The 21613-nt window shown below is 39.4% G+C and overlaps 1 protein-coding gene across 4 annotated transcripts in view; it reads left to right on the forward strand.

The window, feature by feature from the left end:
* Positions 1 to 21613, forward strand: part of ATE1 (arginyltransferase 1) — a 161124-nt gene that overhangs the window by 29766 nt on the left and 109745 nt on the right. For all 4 annotated transcript variants that reach the window (XM_010859227.1, XM_010859229.1, XM_010859228.1 and 1 more), the window contains one exon: positions 16168 to 16200. In XM_010859227.1, the coding sequence (XP_010857529.1) occupies positions 16168 to 16200 (33 nt within the window). The remainder of the gene's footprint in view (positions 1 to 16167; positions 16201 to 21613) is intronic.

Below are 21613 nucleotides of genomic sequence, written 5' to 3' on the forward strand. Positions count from 1 at the left end.
CACTCTCCACTTTCACTTTCATCAAGAGGCTTTTGAGTTCCTCTTCACTTTCTGCCATAAGGGTGGTGTCATCTGCATATCTGAGGTTATTGATATTTCTCCCGGCAATCTTGATTCCAGCTTGTGTTTCTTCCAGTCCAGCGTTTCTCATGATGTACTCTGCATAGAAGTTAAATAAGCAGGGTGACAATATACAGCCTTGACGAACTCCTTTTCCTATATGGAACCAGTCTGCTGTTCATGTCCAGTTCTAACTGTTGCTTCCTGACCTGCATACAAATTTCTCAAGAGGCAGATCAGGTGTTCTGGTATTCCCATCTCTTTCAGAATTTTCCACAGTTTCTTGTGATCCACCCAGTCAAAGGCTTTGGCATAGTCAATAAAGCAGAAGTAGATGTTTTTCTGGAACTCTCTTGCTTTTTCCATGATCCAGCGGATGTTGGCAATTTGATCTCTGGTATATACTATACTATTGTATAAATACCTAACTGTCATAATCAACAGAATTTGAGTGATGGCAAAGGGTGAGCATTTTGAAATCTTAAGATATTTTTTCAGGCTACTTTTTGAGTCAAGTAGAGGGCTTGAAGTAGAGGGCAGCATTTGTATAGTTTAGTCAGAAAAGCCTCGTTCTGTGAGTAGCCCCTAAGTCAGGACAGTTTTGTGTCATAGTCTCTCTTGAGGTGTGCTGCATAACATTTTTTATTAATAATAGTTAAATTATCAAAATTTTAAAATCATTTACTTAAATTAGAGCAGAGGCCATGGTTTTATCCCCATGTCATCCTGTTAATTCTGAGGAAGATGCATAGGGGTAGAGTTAAACCAGCAGTGGGAACATTTTTTCCTTTAGGTCAAGAATTTCCAAAACTCGTCTCAGATCATAAAATCATAGCTTCAGATCATAAAATCATAGCATCATAAAGCATTAGAGATGGAAGGACCTTCATGGTTGCGTAGAGGGTATGGATTCACTCCTCTTACTTAGAGAATTAATTTGTCCAGGGTAACACAGGTGGTGAGTGGCAGAGCAGTGTCTCCAAATTTAAGAGCTTTTTGCACTAGACCATGGTGTTGCTGTGTGAAAGCATAAAAGTGGGCTGAGATAATTAACCTCAAATAACCGACACCAGTGAATGAACTGTTCCACAGAAAGCAAAGTTTCCAGACAATTGAAACATTTTCATTGTTAAGCTTTTATGTATTCTGCTTGTTTGAAATGAGTCTTTTCCAAATGTGTTGTGTGCTTCTCTGCCTCCTGTCCCAGAGCACTGAGCAAGACGTGCGACAGTGGCACTCACATCCTCAGGCACGTTCTGCCATCACAGCATTTCTAGGTACCACATGCCCTCACACCAACTGCTTTTTTTTTCTAAAGTTACTCTCTTTCATCCTGTTTCCCTTCTCTTTTTGCACTTGGTTTTTGCGGTGTTTTTCTAGTTTGGCATTCTTGCCCTTCCTCATTTGTGGTTTCTTGATGTGTTTGTAAAAATATTTATTGAGCACATGCTGTGTGCCTTGTGGTGTCTGAGAGGCATTTGCTCTGGTGAGCAAATGAGTAAGTCAGATCAGTGATCCCTTGCTCTTGTGGCGCTCACACCCTATGGTGGGAGGGAGTGGTCAGAGGTAGTCATTTGAGAGTAGCTGTACTAAATGAGCAAATTACACAATAGGTCAGCAGCAGGTAACTAAAGGAAGGCAGAACAGGTGTAAGAGAAGAGAGGATGGTTTAGTTACTGGCTTGGAAACTGGATCACCAAGTTAATTGTTAGTAAAGTTAACTAACAGTCAAGGGGAAAATGGGAAAGGGAGCTGGAGGGTTTCCTCCGCATGCTGGGGCAGAAGCACTAGGGCATGCCTTTTGAGTCCTCATTTTAACCTTTTTAGCTTTCTTCTGTGGTTTGAATGTCTGACATTCTAGCGTAGTTTGCTAATTGATCTCTAGTTCAGGTATACTTTAATATAATAGCTCATACTTAATATGTAGCTACTTATACTGTCTTCTGGAAGCTGAGGAATGAGACTGTGAGCAGGATGTTTGGTGTCAAATTTAATGTGTGGCACTGAGTGGACGCTGATTCTTGATTAACCACCTGCAGGAGGAGAGACGTGCCCTGTGATAAATGATCTGGCTTGAATACTGTGAAGATGATACCAGTACTAGTAGATAGCCTTGGTGTGTTTATCGTTCTGGACATTTTGGATGAGAATATTGATGACAGGTAGTCTGAGGAGCATCATAGGTAACAGTGTGGACTCGGATCAGACACTTGCCTTAAGTCTCATCTTCCCCACTTACTACCTGTGTGGCTTGGAGCAGGTTTCTGCTTCCTCTGCTTCCACTCTTCAGGTTCCTCGTTTGTGAGCATGGGGAGAACAGCACATGGGGCTCATGAGAACTAAGTCAGGGTAAAGGTGCTTGGCTAGATAATCATCAGCTAAACGAGTTGCTGGGCTGTGGACGATGACAAACCATTTGGAAGCATCAGAGACACCGAGCTCAAGGGCAGACAAGTGATACTTCTGGTTCATCCAGCCAGCATTTGCAAATTATAGTTTTCCTCATTTTGTTCTTCCATTTTAATTCTTAGATTTGTTTGAATTAAAAGATCGCATATGTTTTAAATTTTAATATTAGAATTAGTTCTTTCAAAAGACGAAAGTAGTAATACTCAAAACCATTCACTTTGGTTCATCAACGTGTAATTTTACTCTTTAAAATCCTATTATACCACCTGTAACTTCTAAAATATATCATTTGGTGAAGATTCATGTGTATATTTCTTAATTGCCTTACTTAGAACTGGAAATAAAGGAACTGTGGATGTTTCTGTGCCTTGCCTCTGGTGGTGGAGCTTCTTGCTTACTCTGCGAATAGATCCCTCCTTTTGAAAAATAAGCTATATTTTATTAGACCACCATAATCTATGCTATAATTTGTGTTCATACACTGACTTACAAAAATTCTCTGCCAGAGTCAAAAGAAATGCACAGTGCAGAGTGCCAGGAAAGGAGTAGATGCCCAGTGGAACATTCATTGAATGAATGGGCAGCTGAGTTGACCATTTTTCAGAAACAGCTGGAGAGAGAACTCACTGTTGCCAAATGGAAAACTACAAGAAGGAAAATGTGTTCTTGAAACCTGTGATGTGAAACCAAAGGAAAATTCATATGATGTCAAAGCTCTTGACAGTTGTCTTGTACGAAGTAAAAGCTGAGGGAGAGTGTTGAGAAAGTTAAGTACATTTTAGTGTGTGCAGAGCTCACGTGAAAGGGATCATCTTGTTGGGAGCACCGTTGCCGTTTGTCTGTAGTTTTTGTATTTCAGGTCTGCTTTTTCCATTAAGTCTGAGGAGCCTCTGGTTTTACGACCTCCTGGTAATGACTTGACAAGTGAACAATGCCACCTATTGAGGACTGGCTGGCCTAAACAAGGAAAGTTTGTGTTTTTGCTGTGGAAATTCATTTGATATGCCAAATAACTTAGCTAACTGCTTGCATGATTAAAAAGCAGTTGATTTCCTTCCAGTCAGTAGTTAATTATAAAAGTAAAATATATACATTATATATGTGATTTTAAAAATCCAGAATATGTCTAGGTCTATAAATATTGTCTGTAAAGTAACATACACACTGGCTTTTCCATGACAGTCATTCTAGAAATAGCTCAAAGTTTCACACTTAGAGTGGCTCCTTGTCTGTGGAGGAGTGTGATTGTTCTGTTCAGCCAGTCATATAAATATGTGATTCCCAGCATGTTCCAGTCACCGTGGTAGGTCCTGGGGATGCATAGATGAATAAGACATGGTCCTCTGTACATTTTAACTAGCCAGTATTTTAAAGGCTTCTTTTCAGAAGTTTGCATTAATGTTTAAAATGTTAAAATGGCGATAATATTTAAAGAGTACTGGAAATACGGGGTTGCCCCAAAAATTCATTCAGGTTTTTCCATAGCATCTTATTGAAAAACCCAAATGAACTTTTTGGTCAATCCAGTATATGTACCTGGCATGATGTGGAGATATTTGGTCTTGCTTGGAATTGGTTGGTCTGATACGTATGTGAAGTAGTGCCTATAACCATTATTAGTATGGTTGTTAATATAGTCAAGTATTTTTAATAATAAGTCAGTTGCTGATAATATATCCAGTTTCTTAGTGCTGTGGTCAGAGAGCTTTTAAAGTAATTTTATTTTGGCTGTGCTTTCTTGCTAATTTTTATTTCAAGGTTTTGTGGTATTTTCTGCTATCCCTAATTCATGTCATTCAGATTTTTGAAAGATACCCATTTTTCAAGGTCAGTTTGAATTCTTTTATCAATTTAGTGCCATTTAAGTGATACCTAGTTTTGTCCTCAGTAATCTGTTGAGTAGTTGCTCGTCAGAAATAATATTGGAAGTTTCTCTGCAGGAAATTAAAGGAGTGTATTGAGGACATAGGTGGTCCTGGGGAGATCTGATGAAAAGCACACTGGTGTTTCTTCACTTGATACCAACTTTAGGTTACTGATGACTGCATCTCTGATGCATCAGAGATGCACCTTGGGCAGTTTTGCAAAGTAGCCAGTGGCCATGAAGACATAATAGGCAAAAAGAGTTGAAAATTCATTTACTTGTTTATGAATTGATTAATCCAATTTACAAATGAATGAATGCATCTAGGCAATTAAGCCGCAAATATTTGCTGAGTCCCTCCTGTGTGCCAGGTGTCACTTTAGGCTCCAGGGATGTAGCACAGGGAATGGGAGAGAAACGCTCTTTGCCTAGGGGAGATTATGTGATAGTGAGGAGGATGGTTGGAAGGAAAGTTATGACCAACCTAGACAGCATATTAAAAAGCAGAGACATTACTTTGCCAACAAAGGTCCGTCTGGTCAAGGCTATGGTCAAAGAGATCCAACCAGTCCATCCTAAAGGAGATCAGTCCTGGGTGTTCATTGGAAGGACTGATGTTGAAGCTGAAACTCCCAATACTTTGGCCACCTGATGCGGAGAGCTGACTCACTTGAAAAGACCCTGATGCTGGGAAAGATTGAGGGTGGGAGGAGAAGGGGACGACAGAGGATGAGATGGTTGGATGGCATCACTGACTCGATGGACATGGGTTTGGGTAGACTCCGGGAGTTGGTGATGGACAGGGAGGCCTGGTGTGCTGCGGTTCATGGGGTCGCAAAGAGTCAGACACGACTGAGCGGCTGAACTGAACTGAGGAGGATGAATAAACAAGCAGGATAATGTGCGCTAACGAGAAAAGGGAAGAGGAGGTGAGAGACGGGGATAATTATATGAGGATGTCAGGAGAGGCTCTGAGGAGGGGGCTCCTTGGCAGACCCCTGGATGAAGAGCGTGCACCTGTGTGTATCTCTGGGTGGTACATCTCAGGCCTGACATGTTCACAGAACAGCAGGGGCACTGCTGAGGCTGGAAAACAGAGTAGGGCATCTCTGTGACGCTTCTGAAGGTTTTGTTTTTCTAATCTCCCATTTTTGCTGTTCATTGACTGATATTCATTATCATAAAAATGTTTATGTTTTGTTGTAGACTTGTTACCTCAACACCTATATATCACCACATCTTAATGTTGTTTTATAGCACTGAGACTTGGTACCCCTGGGCTTTGTTGCTTCCTTCGTCAATTCTAAGGAATAGTGCTCTTTAGTGATGGGTATAACAAAGGGAATCATGGGTTGGAAAAAGCATCTAGGTTCTAACCCTAGTTTTGTTGCTGATTGTAAAATAATGTAACATTTTTGGACCACAGTTTATCTAGGTGTACACTAAAGGAGTTGGATTAGATAACTGCCAAGATTCCTCCTCTGTAAAATTCTGTGATTTCAATGATTTTGACAAAAATTCCCCAGGAGAAATTGAATACTATCTCCTTTTTTAAAAATAGTTTTTTAAAATGTTTATTGATTGATTTGGCTACACTGGGTCTTGGTTGCTGCTCATGGGCTTCTCTAGTTGCCGTGAGTGGGGACTACTCTCTAGCTGCGGCGCGCGGGCTTTTCACTGCGGTGGCTTCTCTTATTGTGGAGCACAAGCTCTGGGGCCTGTGGGCTTCGGTAATTGTGGCCCGTGGGCTCCAGAGCACAGGCTCTGTAGTTGTGGTGCATGGGCTTAGTTGCCCTGCAGCATGTGGGATCCTCCTGGACCAGAAATCAAACCGCTGTCCCCTGCATTGCAAGGCAGATTCCTAACCATTGGACCACCAGGGAAACCCTAAAGTTAATTCTTAAGTTTATATATAGTGAGGTGCACAAATCTTAGATGTACAACTTATTGGATTTTTACATATTATGTGCTCTTTTTGGACCTCTCTGAAATTTAAAAAAAGACAAAATATATATATATATATATAGTCCATCTGTGGTTGATTGAGTCTGTGGATGGGAGAGTATGGAGGGCTGCCTGTACATGTATATTCTAAATATCTTTTCCCAATCTGGAAATGCCTATATTCAATACCTAGGCAACTATTTTTAGGAGAATGGAATTTAAAAAAAAAATTTTTTTTAATTATTATTATTATTTTTTTACTTTACAATATTCTGTTGGTTTTGCCATACATCAACATGCATCTGCCACGGGTGTACATGTGTTCCCCATCCTGAATCCCCCTCCCACCTCCCTCCCCATACCATCCCTCTGGGTCATCCCAGTGCACCAGCCCGAAGCTTCCTGTATCCTGCATCAAACCTGGACTGGCGATTCGTTTCTTATATGATATTATACATGTTTTAATGCCATTCTCCCAAATTATCCCCCCCTCCCTCTCCCACAGAGTCCAAAAGACTGTTCTATACATCTGTGTCTCTTTTGCTGTCTCGCATACAGGGTTGTCGTTACCCTCTTTCTAAATTCCATATATATGTGTTAGTATACTGTAAGAAGAATGGAATTTTAAAGCTTTCCCATTTTGTTGCATTTTTGTACACTTAATTTATAGATTAAGAAAGCAACAGATGTAAAGGTTTCTCTTACTACATAAAACTTTGGTCCCAACATTGACTTTAAAGAAATGCTAAGGTACCTTTTCTCTTAAACATACTTCTAAACTTGCTTCCACACTTCTTGTGAGAGTTTTTTCATATTTTGTGCTGGTGCTTAACTTACTTAATATTACAAACAAGCGGGTGACAGGGTCCTGGGGTAGAATGACCCTCTCATCAGAGAAGCGAGCCGCTCAGCACACGGCGCCACTGGCACTTGTGTCTCTCTTGTGGGCATTCCTTTTGGGGACTTTACCAAGAACCCCTTTTCTTTGCATTTTGATGTACACTCTGTGGTGATTTTTTTCACTGCTGATAGTGTTGAAAAGCAACAAAATTCTTTTAGATTCCGTTCTCTTTGAGTGCACCTCTTCAAGCTATAGAATTAGGACTTTCTTCCCTGGATTTATAGACTCATGTTTCAAATGTAACCTTTTAATTTTAGAAACAAACACCAAAGTTGGAGGTAGTAAATAATGAAGTTTTAATAAGTTCAGATGTACACTATTTGTGTTAATGGATACAGAGCCACTATTTATAAAATATTCAATTATTAGAGTGAACACATGAGGTAGGTGTTAGTGAATGACTTAATTATAGCTCAAATCCCTGTTGCGCTTAGAAATTGGGGGAAGAGTTGCAAGTAGTAAAAGAATATGCACTGAAGTAGCTCACTAATTAGGATGTGCATTAGCAAACTGGAATCAACACTATGAGCAAAACGTTTATAGCTCACTCTGTGTGTTAGTGTTAATGGACTTTTGTGATTCTGGGCAGGTATTAATTTTTTAAGAGTCATTTATTATAGTTCTTTTCATGGTGTGGACTTGAGTGTTAGTCCCTTCACCATTCCAAAGTGCTAAATCTTACAAGGATCCCCTTAAGAGATATTAGTGGCTGGGGACCACGACTCTTAATTACAGTGGGGGGAAAGAGCCATTGACTCATTGATAGTTTATATTAGATTTTTCAGACACTAAACAGCCATGCTGAATATTTTCAGTAAGCATTTCTACTAAGTATAGATGGGGCAAAACGGTTCTGAGCTGGCAGTGACCAGTGTTTCTTAGAATAAGAATTGTGGAATATTGGTTCTGTGAAATGGTAATAAATGTTACATGAAATTAAAAACCAACCAACAAACAGAACTCTGGTTATGTAATTTTGCAAAGCACTAGATTAAAAGAAGCTGAAGGGTTTTTTGTTGTTCCAGCTATGTTGGGATACAGTATAGTTTTTTGTTTGACTGCAGGGATTCTCAGGGCCTGTAATTTGTCTGTATATCTTGTGTTCTTTCTGTAAGATGAAGGAGAGGAGATGAGACAGCAATAGTATGCAGCATTTCTCAAACTTACTTGGCCACGGAGTCATTTTTTAGAGTGTCTTGGGAACTTGGCATGCTAGAGGACACCATCGGTGAAGGTGATTAGGCTGAAATCGTTTTGTGGATAGAAAACTAAGATAATTTAAGTACTCAAGTAGCTAGAGCTAGTAAGATTCCAGACTAATTCTAAGATCACTGTTCTTTCTGTCAGGAAAAAAAAAATGTAATGGCTCAGAAGACAGAGGTTTGAATATGTTAGACTGTAAATAAGGCTTTCATTGTCATCTTTTAAGATTTACTGAAGCTTCGTGTCCTGTCCAAGGTTCTAAGGTCTAACCAGAAAAGGCAGTACAGGTGGTCATGTCTTTCAGCTGCATTGCTCACAAATGGAATAGGGAATATCTATAAAGGTGAATTTGCAGAATTACCTAAATCTGCTCTTTTTACTCCCCACTAAAATTAGGATAAACAGGATCTTAGTTCTCAAACATTAGTTTTGACTTCCTATTATGTACAGGTTTAATTTCATTCTGTTGATGACTTCTTAAATGGGGTAGGGAGAGAGTTTAGCTTATTATATGTGACTCTTAATTAAACCTTCCATATTCCTGATAGAAAAACATTAATATTTTACATTTTGTATGATTTAGCTTGCTTGTTATAAAATTTTAAAGAAATATCTTATTAGATCATAGCCTAATATGGTCAGACTTCTTTTTTAAGAATTAGACGTGACTGAGCACAGCACAGCACACCATGTACCAGGGTGACAGGCCGAGAAACAGGAGCAGCAGAAGTATTTTGTTAATGCGAGAAAATTCTGGATAATTCATGTGAACAGTTTTAAGACTTAGAATTCCACTTTGACAAATAGGTACACCTCACTGATATTCTTTGGTTTAGGGGAAAAACTGTGGCTTACCTTATAAAATATGCTGTTTGGTGCTTCTTTATGTAGGAACTTAACATGATCCTTATTACACAGAAAAAGGCATTTCAGGAAGATATTAGCTTAAATTACTTACATATTGATACTTAACATTATAAAGATAAATAGTTGATTATATTAATAGTTTTTCTGGGCTATTCTGGCAAAATTAGTAGTGTGTATTCTTTTTATTCCCCCACTCCTCTCTGCCCCCCAAAACTGACATTGTTAATAACAAGTCTTGGAAAAAGAAAGAATTTACTAATTGTAAGTGACAGGAGGTTTAAATGCAATTTTGTGTGCTTGGAAAACTGTTTAGAAAATTTTGGTAAGCATTAAGTGCTTCTCTGAAAGGAATGAGGTGTTAGGAGATAGGCTGCTGATGGTTAATAGAATAACGGTACTAGGAGTGGTGAGTCAGAATGCTGCAAGAGAAGCAAAGTTAGTGAGTGACTTCGTAGCGATAATATTGATCTGTATGTATCCCTTTCCTCTTTTTTTCCCCCAGTTTTATTGAAAAATAAAAATTGACATACAGAGCTGTATAAGTTTAAGATGTACAGTGTAACGATTTGACTGACACCATGAACTGATGATCTTAATAAGTTTAGTAAACATCCATCATCTCATTAAGATACAAAATTCAAGAAATAAAAAAAATTTTTTTCCTTGCAATGAGAACTCTTAGGATTTACTGTTAAAAACTTTCATATATAGCACAGAGCAGCTTTCATGACGTTTATCATGTTGTGTGTACAACTCTAGTACTTAATTATCTTATAACTGGAAGTTTGTACTTTTTGACTTGCCTTTATCCAGTTTTCCTTCCCCCTACCGCTACCTCTGATAACCACAAATCTGATTTCTTTTTCTATGAGTTTTTGTTTTTGAAATATAACTCTTCTACAAGGCTGTGTTAGTTCCTGTTACACAACATGCGGTTTGATATTTCTGTGCATTTCAGAATGATCACCGTGGTAACTGTCATTATGATCTGCCACCATACCAAAGTGTTGCACTGTTACTGACTATACTCCACGTACTATACAGCTCATACCTGTGACTCATTTATTTTGCACCTGAAAGTTTGTACCTCTTAATTTCCCTCAGCTACTTCTCTCCCCACTCACCCTCTTCCCCTCTGGCAACCACCTGTTTGTTCTCTGTGTCTATAACTTTTTCTGTTTATTCATTTGTTTTGTTTTTTAGGTTCCAAATATGAGTGAAATCCTACTGTATTTTTCTTTCTCTGACTTCTTTCATTTATCATAATATCCTCTGCTGCTGTTGCTAAGTCGCTTCAGTCGTATCTGACTTTGTGCAACCCCATAGACGGCAGCCCACCAGGCTCCCCCTTCCCTGGGATTCTCCAGGCAAGAACGCTGGAGTGGGTTGCCATTTCCTTCTCCAATGAATGAAAGTGAAAGTGAAGTTGCTCAGTCGTGTCCGACCCTCAGCGACCCCATAGACGTCAGCCCACCAGGCTCCTCCGTTCATGGGAGTTTCCAGGCAAGAGTACTAGCTCTATCCATTTTTTGCAAATGGCAAGATTTCATTTTAATTAAGTAATTGTTTAAGGCCACATGGCTTGTAGGATCTTAGATTGAAAGATTGAAAGGCATCAGAAGATTCAGTTTTTTATGGCTGAGTGATATTCCATTGTGTGAGGACTTCCCTGATGGTCCAGTAGTTAAGACTCCACGCTTTCACTGTAGGCGGCGCAGGTTCGATCCCTGGTCAGAGAATTAAGATATCCCAGATGGCGCATGGCGCAGCGAAAAAGAAAGGTCCATTTTGTGTGTGTGTGTGTGTGTGTGTGTGTGTGTGTGTGTGTGTGTATACCACATCGCCGTATCCATCTGTTAATGGGTGTTTAGGTTGCTTTTGTTTCTTAGCTGTTATAAATAATGCTGCCGTGAGCATATGGGTGCATATATCTTTTTGAATTAGTGCTTTCATATTCTTTGGTTAAATACATAGGAATGGAATTGTTTGATCATATGGTACATCTATTTTTAACTGAGGAATCTCTGTGCTGTTTTCCATAGTGGCTGTGCCAGTTTACATTCCTACCAGCAGTGCACCTGGGTTCCCTTTTTTCCACATTCTTGCCAGTACTTGTTGTTTGTTGTCTTTTTGGTAATAACCATTTTAACAGGTGTGAGGTTGCTGCCTCACTGTGGTTTTGATTTGCATTTCCCTGATGATAAGTGATGTTGAGCATCTTTTCATGTGCCTGTTGGCCATCTGTATATCTTCTTTGGAAAATGTCTAGTCAGTTCCTCTGCCCATTTCTTAATCTGGGTGTTTGTTTTCTTGATGTTGGGTTGTATATTTTGGATAGTAACCCTGTACCAGATACATCGTTTGCAGATATCTTCTATTCAGTAGATAACCTTTTCATTATGTTGATAATTTCCTTCTCTGTGCACAAAGGTTTTTTAGTTTGAAATAGTCTTATTTGTTTATTTTTGCTTTTATGTCCCTTGCCTGAGGAGACATCCCCCCCAAATATTACTAAGACTGATGTCAAAGAGTTACTGTCTCTGTTTTCTTCCAGAATTTTGTGGTTTCACATCTTACATTTAAATTGAAATCTTAACATGGAGAAGAGACTTGCAGTTGCCACGGAGGAAGAAGGGTGGGGGGAAAAGATTGGGAGTTTGGAATTAGCAGATGCAAACTATTTTAGATGAATGGATAAACAATAGGGTCCTACTGTGTCGTACAGAGAACTGTACTCAATATCCTGTGATAAACCATTATGGGAAAGAGTATGAAAAAGAATTTATATATATGTATGACTGAGTCACTTTGCGGTACAGTAGAAATTAATGCAACAGTGTAAATCAACTACAATAAAATATTTTTTTAAATAAATCTGTCTTTAATGCATTTAAAATTTACTTTTGTGCTTGATGTGAGAGAGTAGTTCAGTTTGATTCTTTTCCATTTAGCTGTCCAGTTTTCCCAACACCATTTATTGAAGAGACTGTCTTTCCCCCATTGTGTATTCTTGCCTCCTTTGTTGTAGCTTTATCTTTAATTTTTGCCATTTTAAGTATGATGTGTCTTTTGTGTGATCTTTCCATTGATCCTGTTTGGGCTGTCTGTGCTTCCTGGACTTAGATGTCTGATTCCTCTTACAGGTTAGGGAAGTTTCCAGCTGTTGATAGTATGTATGTGTATGTTCTCTACCCTTTGTCTCCCTCTCGTCCTTCTGGGACCCCTGCACACGAGAATGTTAGTACCTGTGATGCTGCATGAAGTCTCTTAAGTTGTCCTCATTTCTGTTTTCAAAAATTTATTGATTGATTGATTTTTGACTGCGCTGGGTCTTTGTTGCTGCGTGCGGCTTTCTCTAGTTTCCTGGGCTCAGTAGTTGCGCCTCACACTCTATAATGTGGGCTCAGTAGTTGAGGTGCATGGGCTTAGTTGCTCCACGGCATGTGGGATCTTCCTGGAGCAGGGATGGTGAACCTGTGTCCCCTGCGTTGGCAGACGGATTCTTAACCACTGGACCACCAGGGAAGTCCTTACTCTTTTTTTCTGTTTAGCTTCAGTGATTTCCACTGTTTACCTTCCAGCTTGCCGCTCTCTTCCTCTCTGTCATCTAATCTACTGTTGATGCCTGGTAGTGTTATTGTTTATTTTAGTTATTGTGTTCTTCATCTCTGGTTCTTTTTTGTATTTGACATTTTCTCCTTGTTAAAAACATCTGACTTCTCACTCTGTTCATCCGTTCTGTCCCAAGTTCTTTGAGCTTATTTATGATCATTACCTTGAGCTCTTTATCAGATAGATGGCATATCTCCACTTCTCTTCATTCTTCTTCTAGGGTTTTATCTTATTCCTTTATTTGAAACATATTCCTCTGTCACCTAATTCGCTATTTTTATTTCTATGTATTTGGTAGGGTGGCTACATTTTCTTCCTCTTTCAGGTATAGCAAGGGAGACACCCTTACAAATGGAGATTTCCATTACCGATGTATAATAAATATTTTCTTGCAAAGAGGCAACTCCTACTTGGTTTTCAGAGTTTTCTCCAGTCTGCTATGTCTTAAAAATAACAAGCTTAAATAATACTCCAAACAGACACATTTTGGGGTGGCAAATTCTGCTCCCCCTACATTATAACTGGCTCTGTTTTTAGAGACGTTTACATTCACAGCAAAATTGAACCATTTTTGATACTGATCTAACTTCATGGTATTTGTTAAAAAGGTGTCTGTTTTCGTTATCAATTTTAGTGTATACACAAAATGTACTTTACAAATTATATCTGCCTTTTTATGATTGTTGTTTTTCAAAGTATTACCTTCTTTTCTACTGAATATATTATGTGTCATTCATTATGAATGAATTTACTAAATACTAGTAATTAACCGGAGGGAAAATAGCAGTGGGTTTTTCTGGTGCACTAAAAATAAAGTAGGTGAAGCATTTTCATCCTTTCTCATGTCCTGTGAATAGGATGGTGAATGCGTGCCTTGTGATTTGTTATTCTGTTTATACAGCCTTGCTGATTGAGAAATTTATATATTTCATGTTTTGGCAGCATCAAACAGGAAAAGAATTTTTAGGTCTGTTTTGAAAAAAACTGACAGGAATGTTACATATATACATGACGAAGATGTAAATTATTTGAGTTTCAAGGAGACGGTAGTTTTCTTGGAGAGTATTTGCTATTCTTCCGTTATTTAAAGTGACTTCTGTCAGACAAAAAAGTAATCAGTCCAGTTGATCTAAGAAAGAAATGGAACCTTTTGTTCAAGCTAAAATGAGGATTATAACCTGGGAGCCATTCAGAAGCTCCAAGAACTGTTCTGCCTGTTAGAAGTCGAAACACAGTTATAGAACTTTTATGACAGAGGGGCCTGTGCATTAAATGATACACAGCCCAGATCTGCAGGTACAAAGTGATGGGTCGTGTGACCCCTCACAGGATCGAGAAGGAATGTTAGCTTCGCAGCAGTTGTCTTGATGTGCTGGGAGGATGTTCTCTTCGTGGTTGAGCAGGTATTTCTGCTCCTGGGGGAGGCGTGATGGGTGCGTGATGCAGATAAACAGTGCGTCTTAGAGGGCGGAGAGGAGGCCCGAGGGCACGGCGCTGCTTTTTATGCTTACAGTTTTCTTGTCTTCCCATAGAACAGGAATTTTATTTTACACTTCCATCATAATTAATTCATTAATTACAACTGAACCAGAAATACTTCTAAATTCTCACTTAGTATGTATAACACAGTTAACAGGCACATAGTGGAGAAAAGCATGGAAACCCTACAATAGAAACTTTCTCAACTTTAATATAAAAATGCACCATGCCTCATTTTCCTCCACTGTGAAAACTGGGTAGTCTTTCAACTAGCACTTTTTACTCTTGGGAGAAAGGGTAGAGATTATTTTATGCTGGGCTAATGTAAAAAGAATCCAAGACTATAAAGGTTGCAATTTAAATTTCATTAGAATTATGTGCTTCATATCAGCATTATGAAATTAAAAACTTTTGGTATATATTGCACTTTCAGAAAGTTCTCTTTTAGCAGTTAACATAATTGAGTTGGATATTAATATCATTTAAATTAAGAGAAAAGTCGTAATAGTGCCTACATTGCATTATACCCTATCATCTAAGGCCTAGATGATACTTACTAGTTAATTATGTGGCTTTGGCGTACACTGGTAATCTTTTAGGAATTTATTTGCTTTAGATTTGGAGGTAGGAAATGTCTGGTATGTTTTTTAAACTTTATTACGAAAATTGTAAACATTCACAAAGTAGAGAGACTTGTATAATGAATCTTCATATGTTCATCTCCTGTCCTCACTAGTTTCATATAGTGTCGCTTCTTGTTCTGTCTCCACATTCCCCACCATAACCTGCCTTCCAACCCCCCGTGCTCTTAAAGGAAATCCCAGAGATCATGTAATTTCATTGAGAAGTACTTCAGTATGTATCTCTAAAAGAGAATCAAAATATCTATATTCCCAGTGAGTACTAGCTAGCTCTGTTGTGGAGAGGAAGTTCAAGAGTGCTTGCTAACTGGCCTGCTATCACATTGTGTAGTTAATTTGCATTTAGTAAGATCCAGAGTTTATATTACTTGGCTTTTTTATTATTACAATAAGTCTCAAAGGATTTGGAGTGTTGATTTTGTAAATAACATCTAAGAAAACGTGATTACCATCATGAATATGTATGAAGGTATGTAACAGTCCTCATCTCAGAGCTAACCCGCGATTTACTTTGTCAATTTTTTCAGGCTCCTCCCCAGTTCCAAAATTTGTTTATTTATTTAAATGCTGAGAAACAGCATGTAACACTTAGTTTCAGATGAAATTTATAAGCCATAAATTTATAATTTATGAAATTTTTAAGTCAGAGAGAAGAGAGAAAAAATGTGTGTATGAGGTTGAAAAAAGAGGAAGGGCAGAACAGCCTGGGTTCTAGAGAAATAACTTTCCCTTTAGTTCACTATCACTTACCCAACCTGCTCTCTTGGTTTTGACTTTTTAATTTCCCTCTTCTTGCTTTCCTTTTTGGTTTGTGTATTTTTCTTCTCTGAAGTTAGGCATTTATATAACTTTGCCTGTGACATTTATATTGTTGATTCCTCCTTTATTACACAGGGATTGTTTTATTGCATAAGGGTTGTGACATAAAACTTTAAAAAATAAAATATCTGTTTTATTGTTTTTATACAGATTTTGACAAATATTTAAACTCATGCTATGGTCTAGGTTGAGCTTTTCTGTACTCTGTAAATGAATTATATGGTGTATGAAGCATTATGTATAGACATTTAGGTTCACTTTATGTGCCCTTTTTGAAAAATTTTGTAATAATTTTTTCTTTTTTGTGTGTTCTCTTTTGCTGCTCCTTTATTGGATGAAACTGATTCTCTTCGAATGTGATTCTACAGTTCACAAGATTCCTTTGTAGCTCACCTTTGGAGGTAAGGTGACCTTAATATTGTAAATCATTGACCTTAATATTGCTATTGGTATCTTTTGTGAGGCATTTATTTGATAATTTAGGAGTGATCATTTTGTCAGGATGTATATTCTTCAATACCATAAATGAGACCAGTAGTTATAGGGCCATTCACCTTCACAATAGATGATTGCCCTCATTTTATCAGGTAGAGTGAAATCAGCCCATTTTACTTATTTATTTTTTATTTTATTTATTTATTTTTCACTGTGTGGGCTTTCTCTAATTGTGGTGAGCAGGAGCTACTCTCTTGGAGAAGGCAATGGCACCCCACTCCAGTACTCTTGCCTAGAAAATCCCATGGACAGAGGAGCCTGGTAGGCTGCAGTCCATGGGGTCGCTAGAGTCGGACACGACTGAGCGACTTCACTTTCACTTTTCACTTTCATGCATTGGAGAAGCAAATGGCAACCCGCTCCAGTGTTCTTGCCTGGAGAATCCCAGGGACGGGAGGCCCGGTGGGCTGCCATCTATGGGGTCCCACAGAGATGGACACGACTGAAGCGACACAGCAGCAGCGCAGCAGCAGCAGAAGCAGGGGCTACTCTCTAATTGGGGTGCTCGGGCTTCTCATTGCAGTGGCTTTTCTTGTTGCTGAGCACATGCTCTAGGTTGCACAGGTTTCAGTGGTTGTGGCACATGGACTCAGGATTGCAGCACATGGACTCAGCAGTTGCCACCCCCCAGGCTCTAGAGTACAGGCTCAATAGTTGTGGTGCATGGGCTTAGTTGCTCTGCAGTGTATAGGGTCTTCCCAGATCAGGGATTGAACCTGTGTCTCCTGCACTGGCAGACAAAGTCTTTACCGCTGAACCGTCAAAGAAGCCCAGATCAATCTATTTTAGAGCCTTGTTTTGTCTCCTTCCTCCCATAACGGTCTCACATTGACTTTATCCTCTGTAAACTGCCCTGGTGTTAAAGGGGAGTTGGAGAAGTCTGGGCAGAGGCTGTGTCTAAGGAGGTTTCAGTTAGTTTGAGAGAACTTTTTAAAATCCGTGAATTGATTAGGGAAGAGCAAAGGATTTACTTGTATTGAGCTTCATTATAGCCCAGATAGACTTCTAGGTGCCCGACTCACTTTCTCCTCTAATTCTCATGATGGTTCTGCAATTTAGAAGTGAAAATCCATTGATAAAACTGTGAGATAACAAAAACTCTTAGATAATCAGAGAACCAGATATGGGTGTGAGCTGTGGTTGAAAAGGAATTAATGGGAGAAGATGGTGAGACTTTGGGAAAGGAGTGGAGAGGGGAAGCAGCGGGGCATGTGGAGGGACACTGGACTCAGTACCAAACCGAGGTTCAGGCCAGGTCTTCACTTACTAGCCACACAACTCGGGGCGGTCACAGCGTCCCTGAGCCTCAGCTTGCTTATCTTTAAGATGCAGATAATGATTTCTACCTCTCAGAGGAGGCAGTGGACATGGGAGCAGTTTATAAAGTGCTATTCAAGTCTTACTGATATTTTGTGTTCTCCTCTCAGGCTGTGCCTTCAGCCTCACATGGCAAGACTGTCCCTGCCTTTCACTTGTCCTTCCTTTTGCCTCTGTTGTTTACCTCACTCTGTTCCCTTCCCCGCCCCCAACCTCTTCAGACACATCCTGCTTCAGGCCGAGCCTAGATGCTGTGTAGTCTGCGAGGCCCTCTAACTGCTCCACATAGAGGCAGTTGTTCCCTTCTCTGTTTCCATATTATATTCTCTGATTATTGAAGCTACTGTTGTTATGTGGTGTGGCCCGCCCTCCTAGTGGCCAGCTTGAATGAGTTTCAGGGGAAGCGGAGCAGACCAGAGGGGTAGTACCATCCAGGTTTGGTTCCCTTTTCTACGTCCACCAACCAGGGAGAAACACAGCTTGAAAAGATTCTGGGCTTTGAAATGAGAGATCGTTGGGTGACCCGTGAGCAAGTCATTTCATCTTTCAATTAATCTAAAAAATGGAGATGATAATAATACTTACAGGGTTATTAAAATGAAATGAGATAATGTGTGATAAACGCTAAATGTAATACCTGTCACATAGAGTTTTAAATGAATTTTGGTGTAAAAGCAGTAAAAGTTAAAACTATAACATAAGAAACTTGAAGACAATATAAATTATATAATCTACTCTTTAGTTGATAAAGTGCTTTCTAAACATAGAATGAGAACTATCACAAAGGAAAAGATGGAAAAATTAAATTTGATTTTGTTAAAAAAAAAAAAAATCCGTGATTTGGTTCATGAAAACATGCATAGTTAAAAGGCAGTTTGGGAAAGTGTCATAAAATGATTATTGTACTTAATATAATCTCTTAGAATCAGTTTTTAAGTATAATGTTGTCTTTTGACTGAGATGTACATCAGGGAAATCTTTAATGTCAAAACAGGGTCTAGTCTTGGGAAAAAAAGGGAGTGGCAGGAGCTTAGAAGAGCTAATGTTGATAATGCTTAATGCTGGACTCTCATTTAAGCAAGAGCTCAGGGGAGTTGCCAGGAATAGGAGTTTTGAGCAGAAGGCGTTTGGGCTAGATGAATTTACCTACACAGGGAGTAAATGAGGAGGCTGGAGCTTGATGTCTGCCTCACTGGGACAAACTACCAGTTTGAAGATGTTACTGAACAATAGCAGAGATACTTTAAATAGCCCTCACTGGTAGATTTCTCTCAAGTGTAAGCTCAGTAAGAGAGGACCCTGTTTCTCTTGCTTCCTGTGTTTACATATGTAGTTAAGTACTACTGATACATAGGCTTCCCAGGTGGTGCAGGGGTGAAGAGTCCACCTGCTAATGCAAGACATGTGGGTTTGATCCCTGGGTTGGGAAGATGCCCTGGAGTAGGAAATGGCAACCCACTCCAATATTCTTGCCTGGAGAATTCCTTGGACAGAGGATCCTGGGGAGGCTCCAGTCCATGGGGTCACAAAGAGTTGGACACGACAGGATGCACACAATTGATACATAGGAAGCACTGAATATGTATTTGTTGTAGGAAGGGGGACCCCTTCCAGGGCCTGAAACTGGGCTCTTGTCTAACTCGGAAATGAATTGTCCGAGGAGACACATGTGCTGACAAAGCAAGAGATTTTATTGGGAAAGGGCACCTGGATGGAGAGCAGTAGGGTAAGGGAACCCAGGAGAACTGCTCTGCCGCGTGGCTCGCAGTCTCCAGTTTTATGGTGATGGGATTAGTTTCCGGGTTGTCTTTAGCCAATCGTTCTGACTCAGAGTTCTTCCTGGTGGTGCACGCCTTGTTCAGCCAAGTAGATGCCAGAGAGAAGGATTCTGGGAGGTGGTTGAACATGTAGTGTCTCCTTTTGACCTTTTCCAAACTCTTCCACTTGGTGGAGGCTTATTAGTCCCTTGTTCCTTACCGGGACCTCCTGTCGTAAAACAGGTTATGCAAATGGTTACTATGATGCCTGGCCAGGGTGGACAGTTTCAATCAGTGTGCTTCCCCTAACATTTGTTGAATGAATGAATGAAGGAATAAGTAAGTAGGCACCGCGAAGGCTGAGAGTAGCAAGCTTTTCCGCATAATCTGGCAGAACTCAGGGCTGCCAGAGCACACACGGGCTAATATTTATGTCTCAATATGGTTAACAGTCTCTCTTCCCAGCTAGATTGTAGCTACTTAAGATCAAGATCTTTATTTTTTTCACCTTTGGATGATCTCAAGTATACATAGGACTTGGAATGGTGCCAACCATACACCTAGATTTGTACCAAACAAATATTATAAAAATTATATATTATTCTGGTTAAATGCTGGGGAATCTTTATGTAGAAGCTTCATTCTTTGGTGAAAAGTAGAAAGGAAAGCATCATGATCAAAGTTTAGTGATAGTTTCTGTTCTTTTCTGTCTAATCTGCTTTCTCCATTTAATGATCTGGAGTTGTATTTTACCTTGACTAAATTGAGCTTTTTTTCTTACTGGATTTATGGACATGGAAGAGGCAAAAGAAGCAAAATTGAAGATGACCGATGCGCTTTCTTTTCTTGAAGCATTTGGGAAATACTTTAATCTTTTTTTCTTTTTTTGAGAGCATTCTGTTGGTATTTTCTAGCTTGGAATTTCGCAGGGGCCACCTGATGGCATAGTTAGTGACTGCCCCCCCCCAGGTCTCCAGCAGTGCTGAGTTTAGGATTCTGTTCCTTTGCTGCAGCGCAGAACCTGAGAGCCAAAGCAAAGCCAAGGCAGAAGAATGTTGAGAATCTCTAAATGTTTAATTTTGCCATTAAGCTTATGCTTTAGCTAGAGAAGGAAAATTGCAAATATGGTTAATCCCCAAATACCTTATTTTGAATAAAATAAAAATAGTTCAGTAGAGGAAGTAAAATATATGAGGTTTGCAGTTGAAAATAAGGAGACTTTAAATTTCATTCTCTCCGCAAAAACTACTGTGAATGAACCATGTTCCTTTGTTGGAAGTCCTAAACAGTTAACTGCCACATGAATCTAACGAAATTGTCAGGTTATAGTAATCACATCAGTAATTTGATCTGCTGTCATTTGAATGGAGCCATGTGTGGAGAGTCAGTTACTTCCCTCTGTGGGGCTGACCCTTTTACATTCCTGTAAGCTGAAGACTAATAGAGCTCATTAAGCTTTATGGGAAAAGAGCTTTTATCACCTCGTCAAGTCAGGCAGCATATTTCCATTATATTCCTAATTTCGTGTGGCTCTGTAGCTGCTGATGTGCGTTCCCCTGCTAGGTTTACATGGCATCTCTCCCTTACAGACATTTTTATTGACATTTCCTAAGCCTGAATTACATTTGTGTGGCACCACCTACAGATGTCTTCAATTAAATGTAGGTAAATAAAAGGGATTATGTATCAGAGGCTGAGAGATTCTTGAAATTCTAAGTCAGACTTTGCCAGCCAGTCCAGTAGGGTGCAGTCTCGCCATCATTTTGAACGTAGAGAACTATTGGAAGAGGCATTTGTAAGAAAAGTTAAGCCACGTGGGAATGTGGGTCACTTAGGATTCTCTTCAAGAATGTCCTATTCCTTCATTCCAGATAGCTTAAGATCTTCTTCGTTAGCAGTTATCATAATAATTTTTCCAGAAGTTAGCACCTGTAGTATATGGGCGTACCCTTGGGTTACATTATTCTCACAGAATGTCTGTGCAGTTATTTCCAGTTTCCTTATGAAGAAAATTGAACCTGGAGAGGTAGTTTAGTTGAGTTTGAGATCTACTAGTGACCAAACAGCAACATGTCTTATATTACATGAAGTGATGATAATATTATTTGAAGGAAAACAGTGAAAAATTTGAGATATGCCAGCACAGCACTGTTGACATTTTGGGTTGGGTAAATGTTTTTTCTGGGCCCTGTCTTGTGCATCGTGTGATGCTCAGCAACGTCTTTGGCCTCTACCCTAGAGATGC

The sequence above is a fragment of the Bison bison genome, unplaced genomic scaffold, assembly GCF_000754665.1.
Source record: "Bison bison bison isolate TAMUID 2011002044 unplaced genomic scaffold, Bison_UMD1.0 scf7180017864456, whole genome shotgun sequence".
NCBI classification, from domain to species: Eukaryota; Metazoa; Chordata; class Mammalia; order Artiodactyla; family Bovidae; genus Bison; species Bison bison.